At 36.3% G+C, this 7,629-nt stretch overlaps 1 protein-coding gene across 1 annotated transcript; it reads left to right on the forward strand.

Annotated features, from left to right (window-relative positions):
• Positions 1 to 4,714: 4,714 nt before the first annotated feature.
• On the forward strand, positions 4,715 to 7,386 carry LOC104547561 (protein FAM19A5-like; the record flags this gene model as incomplete). The annotated part of the gene is made up of 2 exons (XM_010193317.1): positions 4,715 to 4,842; positions 7,286 to 7,386. Coding segments are annotated over 2 exons (229 nt in total), but the record flags the coding sequence as incomplete, so codon positions are not given.
• Positions 7,387 to 7,629: the final 243 nt, after the last annotated feature.

Raw genomic sequence — 7,629 nt, forward strand, 5'->3', positions numbered from 1 at the left:
AGTTATGCACTGGGCCTAAACCACAACAGACCCAAAAGGATGCAGCTGACAAAAATGCAAGAAGGAAAAAGGAAAAATATGAGATAAAGAGGAGAGGTTGGGAGAGGAGTGGGATGATGGAACTAGTTGGGATCAGTTGAAGGTGATTATTAAGAAAATATGTGGGTCCTGATCAGAATTAATGTGGCAAGAAAGGAACACTGGGATAAATGTGTTTGTCTAGCTACGTCTAAACTGATGAACCCAAAGACATTTCTGAACTTTAGGAATCAGCTATGCTGATCAACTTTCTTCAAAGTTGAAGGAAAACAACAGTGAAATAATATATGAAAATCAAAAGGGAAATGTTTTCTCCAATGCATACTTGACATCTTGCATTAAGTGCTACAAGTTATCATTGAAAAAAATAATGTGAAGGAGAACATAATTCTACAAGAAGTATAGGTGAATTAATCTGTCATTTAAGAAGCATCTTTCAAAATGATTTATTCTGCTTGGGCATAGAAGTTTTCCCTATTTCCAACTACAAAGAATCTTCCATTCGCTAGTTCAGGCATCTGGAATTGAAAGATAAACATCAACTAAGCCATCTTTTTTATTTTATTTAGGTTCTTGTATTATGGTTTTCATTATGATTTGTAAATATTCATTTCACACGCTACCTTTTATACATAGCAACATGATGTATCCTGTAATTGCAATTACAGGTACCCAAATGCTGTTTTAATCAATATTTGTATTAAATGAGAAAAATATGCTATTACAAAAAGTTCATGATTCTCAGTTATGAGATTGACTGGAGTTGCAACTATTGATAACTGCCTTAATGTACAGTGAATGTGTGAAAAGAAAGTATAGAAAATAAAGCTGATTTTCTATAGGAAAGAATATATGTAATGTTAAACCAGGTGAGAATTTTAGTGACAAATCTTATCTAGTTGCAGTACTTCGCAGAAAATTATCTGTGGTGTTCTGAAACACTACTCAGTTGAACAGTTTTAAATTGGACTATACTGATCATGAATAGAGACATTTATTTACTTTTACTAATAACTCGAAGTCCATTGCAAATTGCACTATCTTACAAAAGAGTTAAGATCAGTTCAGTGGGTAGCTTGGTGCTGTGTGATATAACCTCTGCCTGCTTGCAACACCTCAGAACCATTTGTATGAAACCCCCTTGGATAAACTCCATTTGATCTCCAGTTCAACTGGTATTACCCGAGAAAGCAATTCTACCATATGTTGAGCAACATCAGTTTCTATTAACTCCAGTTGAAGTGAAGGGGTACACCCCTTCTTAGGAGATGCAAAGTAGTGCCATCTCAGATTCTTAAGATGAAATTCAGTTCTTTGCAGAAGGTCTGCACAAAGTCTATGTATCATTTAAGTGCCACTTAATTCTTTATAATGGAGCTTGGAGAGGATTTGAAGAATCTGATAGGCTTTTTGCTGTCTTGTCTGCACAGGGTTGAATTTCACCCCTGATGAATATACACCGTAAAAAGGCAACTATATTGCCTCAGGAAATACACTGTATTCCTTTGCTTTGACTAGTGTAACTCACTTTCAATTACTGATAGAAATTCTTGATATTATGCTGATGAAATTGTGGAATGCTTTGCTTCCTTGCTAAGTTATGTTTTTAGCTTCACTGTGATACTCTGCTGTAATGGACAAACTGAAATGCGAAAATGAAAAATAGATGTAATCTCACAGATATCAACACAGCCTCCCTTTTGCCACTGTGGCTGTATGTTTTTAGCAGAACATGTCTGTATGGACTGCAATGTATCCCTAAACATGAGGGGTACTCCCTTGGGGCCAGAATGCCCAGGCTGCCACAGGGGATGGGAGGTGGCTCCCATGAGGCTGGGAGGGGATGGGAAGAGCAGGGGGTATTTATGTGTTAGAAGTATTTGAGTTTCATGCTGAGGGGGAGTTTAGGAATTTCCAAGTGTTGAGGAACATTTTGTGACTAGTACTATGGTTTACTTTTTTGTATTACTGATATTGAATCTGCACTGTTAATGGTTATGTGTCATTAATAAATTAATAAACCATTTTTATATGGATTTTCTTTAAACCATGTGAGCTGAGTAGCTTTTCCCTGCAGGAGAAGTTGTTCCAATTCTCAAGGCCTAAATGCATGAGCTGGTCTATACACCCAAAAGAAATGTTTTAGACTTTATGTTCTGTAAATTTCTCTTGGCATGTTCTAAATTTTTGTTGTAGCCAATACCCAGAGCAGGGACTCCACATATTTGTGATATTACCAATAGTTGCATTCTGCAATAGCAGCCAAGCAAACACTAAGAATAATTCACAGAGGAGAGAAGTATTTTTTAAAGATTAGTTCAACTTACGTTTCCAGGAAAACCTCCCAACTGTGATAGTAGATGCAATCTAGTACCTGGTTTTGAGTTTAACTGACTATTCCATCTTTCAATGTTCCTTCATACTGTTGAAACATTGATAGAAATAGCCATTTTGATATGGGAACTTCAAAATACATGTGTGCAAATGAGTGAGGTTTGTAGTTAACATTTTGATGAACATTTTCTGTAAAGCCTGTAGCTGGATGCGTGCCTGCACTCAGAAAGGATGAGGCTTGTATCTATTATGTAGGAGATGTTAGCCTTGAAATATTGATATAATCCAGTTCTCAGTAGAGCATTACCTATGGACCCCAAGCACAACCCAGATTTCTGTATATTATGTGCTATAAAAACTAGCCATGATGATGATGATGATAAAAACTTAGTGGATTTACTTCAAAAAATCGTAGTTATAAAAATTGTTTGGGAATCATTCCTCCAGCAATAGATATATTGCCTAATGAGCAGTGCAAATTCCTATGTAGATGTTTGGGAGCTAAAGTGCTTTTATAATAAAAATCTTAATATGAATTTCAGACTATGCTTCTACTGAAAGAAATCAATGTTTTTTAGATTGCTCGAGCTTACCAACAGTTGTACCAGGACTGAGGACACAAGTCTTTTTTTCTGTCAAAATATTTGAAAGGATTTTGTTAAAAGACTAAATTGCACTTCTATTTCTTGCTATGATCCAGTGACATTGGGAATTGTATTCTTAAGTAGTTCCAGACAGAGCAAGTCAGGGGCATAGAGAGGCTGAATCACACGTTCAGGTGAGCATAAAGAGCTGCAACTGCCACTGGGTATAAATGCCTGCTTTTAAGCTCCTTGGACCCAAAATTAATTTGGAGCATCATAAGCTTCTTCTATGCTTATCTTGCTAAATATTTCTCATCTAGTTCTCTTTTTGCTGGGCTCATGACTACTGAAGATATATTGTGTGTATGGGTGTCACACATCAACATAGAGGATGATGTGAATTTTGTCCCTATATGTGGAACTTGTTCTGCCCCTGAATCATAGGATCCTTATGTTCAAATAGGGGTGGTGAAGCTCTATTATAGTCTAGCCCAGGATTGCTGAGATGATCTCTGAAGGAACTAAGGACCATTTTCTGTGGACTATGAACCTTACAGTCTGAGCAAAAGATAGTTTTGGGGGGGGCCTTACCTTGTTTAGCATGAGTATACGGCACCATGCAAATGAATCTTTTCTGTATATGTATTTTATAATAAATATCCCATACTAACACTCCACCCTACAGTTTCACCTATAGAAAGTGAAGAATAATGAAATATTAGAAATTGGTTTTATTGCTTCATATTCTATGAGTAGGAACCCAGGTACTACAGAGGTGAACTCAGAAGAAGTAGTATTATATTCCAGAAAGGAGTCTACAGGAATTTAAAAAACCCTTTTCTCCCTGCCTGAAAGAAAAATTTCTCCATACAGCTCATCTGCCTCTCCTTTAATAGAGTCAGAGCTCTGTGTTCCAAGACTACTTGCTGTGTATGACCTTGTGGAAATTTTGCAGAACCAGCTTACCAGAGATGCAAGCATTAAGAGAAGCCACAAAGCGCACAACATACCAGCTTTCAGACAGTTAGGGCTCTTCTTGACTAGACTGCCTTTCCCTTGCAGTAATAGGGTAATAGGATGTTTGTTTGTCTTTCCCCTCTGCTATTCTCTCCTTCCCCATGATTTCCCAACCTTTACTTCATTCAGCACCTCTTCTTCTTATGTTCCTAGTTCTTGCCCTTAACTACGCCCCTACCATTGCAAGTATCACAGAGTTTCACAATTGCTATCATTATGTTGACCCCTCTACCTGTTTATTATAGCTTGTCTCTCTCCACTGTGTGTCTCATGTCTATTTCCGCTGTAAGCACTTCAAGATAAGGAGTGTCTGCTTAGGTTTATACCTAGTCTAACACAATGGATCCCAGTTGTAGGTCACTTTCAGGCTACCATAATGATTATTTAGGATAGTAAGTTTTCAGTTGTTAACCCCCCCTCCAACAATGTTTCCTTGACTTTAAGGAGCATGGAATTAGAAAATTAGGTAACTTTTATGTTCTTTCAGTTTACAACAGAGCTGTGTTTTGGTTTATTGTTGGTTTTTAAATTCTTTTTAAATTATGAAATCTGTTGGTACAGCAGGTATTGTAAATAATTCTTTTAATTGCCTAGACCTGTCTACATTGTAACCTATGGCTGCATTATCAAATGATGAAAATAGACAACTCAAATGAGAAAGTGTTTAGAGATAAGTGAAATGTGAATTCTCCTGCCAATTGTTTTTGGGTTTTTTTGTTTTTTTCTTTTCTTTTCCATAGCACGAATTATCAAGACAAAACAGTGGTGTGAAATGCTTCCATGTTTAGAAGGAGAAGGATGTGATTTGCTAATCAATAAATCAGGCTGGACCTGTACACAACCAGGAGGACGGATAAAGACAACCACGGTAGGTCACTTCTCTGTTCTATATTTCTTCAGTTTCTCATTCATTTTAGCTTATTGAAAAACAAAGAGTGAAACTTCTAATTGTTTTTCGTCACAGATATGTAAAGCCTGTTGCCGTATAATTAAGCTATGTGCCAAAGTGTGCTTACTGAGATACACAGCAATGTTATCACAAAGACAAGAAAAATGTGTAATTTCCGGAGTTACCAAGAGTGGAAATTATATCAAGGTTTTCTCAAAAGGCACGAGTGGTTTAACTAACATTTGTATTCAGCCTGAAGACAGTATCTTATTGCTTCAATGTACAAGAATTTTCTTATGCTGAGGAAGTGTAGGATATAAAACTGAACACATAGCCTAGCAAGGTGAAAAGAAAGGTTTCATTGGGAGAGCTGGGGAGAATTTCATTCAATTGGAGAGAAAATTTTTTTGCTGTTCCCACTGTACTGGAAGAGCAAGATACACAGAAAGATCTTTATTTTTCAGTGAGACAATCAGTGAGACCTATAGAAAACATCCCTTCTTATAGCTTTCTTTTGGTACTGGTTTGCTGATCAACCCCTCAACTATGATTTCGTCTCTTGGGTCATGTGCTTGTAGTGAAACTGAGAGTATATACAAGAGTAATAGCTTCTAGGGCCTGTAATATGTGAAGCAGTTTTCTAGAAAATGTTCTCAAATGCCAATAAGTCTTTGACTTAAAAAATGGAAAAAATCTGAAGAGATATAATCGAGCACTATTCTGATAGCTTGCTAGACCTCTTGAAATTAATCCCCCCCCAATAATCTTTTTTCAGTTTTACATGGAGCTTGACTGTAATTTAAATAAGTGCAATTTCAAGAATATTTAGTCTTAAAAGTACTTACCAGTGAGGACTAAATTAAGGCTTATCATCCCCTGCACAATTTGTCTGAGGAGGAGACAGACTCGAGTACAAAACCTTTTATTGGTTTAGAATGCCTATATTTTGGAAAATTAGCATGTTTTTCAATTTTTAAAAAAGAATGAAGATTTGATAGTGCTTTATGAGATACCTAAAAAACAAATTTTATGAATTGCAATCACTATTTTGATGCTCATGTATTTACCAGACATAATCTTCATTATGGAGAGGGTGATAAACCAACTCTGAGGTCTTACTTAAATGTTGTTTGCCTTTAGATTTTTTGCATTCAAGTTAGGTAAGAGTGACATGAAAAAAACACAGGAAGAAAGTAAGTCTTTGAAACATTAATGCCAACTTCCAAGGACAAGAAGACCTAATATGTGAACTTTGTCATATTTGATATATTATCCTAAATCTCGTTAATTCGGGGGTATTTTCTGTACCTGAGGTTAACAGAAAACCTATGTACTGTGACACATTGCCAGCTGTCATTGTAGTTCTTTATTTGATGTTTTATGCTAATGGCATGACTGAGTAATACAAAGTAAGCAAAGGATCTACCCTTCAGTATCTATCTTTAATGAAGTGATTCAGATATCCTTACAGAGTAAACACCAGAAGCCTGATTCTGAACTCGTACTTGTCTGTATAGCTCTTTACTTCTATTGACATGAATGGAATGACTCACTGTTTTGATTAACATAAATGAAATCATAATCGTGCCCCATCAGTAAAATTAAGGCCATGGCAAGTGCAATATTATAAAACAGACTCTACCCCACACAGATACATCATTGTTATTGGTGAGGAGAGATTCTGCCAGAGAGCCAACTGTAGAACAGCTATGAGCATAAGCCCTCATCTAACATCAAGCAGTCTTCAACAGTTGGTATCACACATGCAGACACACAACAAACACACAGTACTTTTCAGTCAAGACAGACTAGCAACTCAGAATACTTAAAGAAGCACTGAATCCAGAAAGGGAAGCAGGCAGGGGGGAAGGTGTGTGAAATAAAAAAAAAAACAAACTCAAGAAACCCTAATCTATAATACAGTATTACTAAAATATTAAGAATAATTTAAAAAAAAAAGTTCATTTATTCTTTAGCCACTTGATTGAAGGGTAATCTCTGGACAATGGTAATAGGTTTGGGAACTATGTTTTAGGATTACTCTATTAAGAGCATGATATTAATTAAAAGAAAATGCATTTTCTAACAGACATTTACTGTAGCAGTACTCTTAGGTCAACAGCTATTGATGCAGTCCAGTAATTTCTATTTCTGCACCTAATCAACACACCTGAGTTGCCAGGCCCGTCATAGCATCTAAGCATGATGAGAAGGATTTCTGACTGGGAAGGGCCATAAAAATGGCCACCAGGTAGTATGGGGAAATAAATGTTCAAACATGTTGATTTAATTATTGAACACTAAATGTCTTTTATTAAGTAGAAATAATTCTTGACCACATCTCCATCATCTGCCAAATTAAGTCCTTAATTTGTTAACTAACAATTCTGTTAACACACATCTTTAAATCTAATATTTGCAGGCTTTTCCTGCTAATATTGGTTTGTATCTTGAAGATACTCGGCAGTATGTCTTGCGTTATCATAGCAGTGCTAGATCATATGACAGGGATATCACTGTTTGGTAAATGCTGAGACAACAATTTTTCACCCCTACTAAAGCCAGAACAGTATTGAACTCTGATGGACTGAGACCAGTTGTTGTGATAATAGCAACTTTCACATTGATTCCAGGAGGCTGTGCAGAAGTGTAGCTTCTTAAGCTCTGGGTTTAGAAGTAGCACATGGAAAGGTAGAACTAGCAGAGATCTTATGTAGGATATGAGTTCCTTTTTATGTGAGAATATACTTTAGGACTCACAGCTAG

The sequence above is a fragment of the Mesitornis unicolor genome, unplaced genomic scaffold, assembly GCF_000695765.1.
Source record: "Mesitornis unicolor isolate BGI_N332 unplaced genomic scaffold, ASM69576v1 C13662317, whole genome shotgun sequence".
Classification (NCBI taxonomy): Eukaryota; Metazoa; Chordata; class Aves; order Mesitornithiformes; family Mesitornithidae; genus Mesitornis; species Mesitornis unicolor.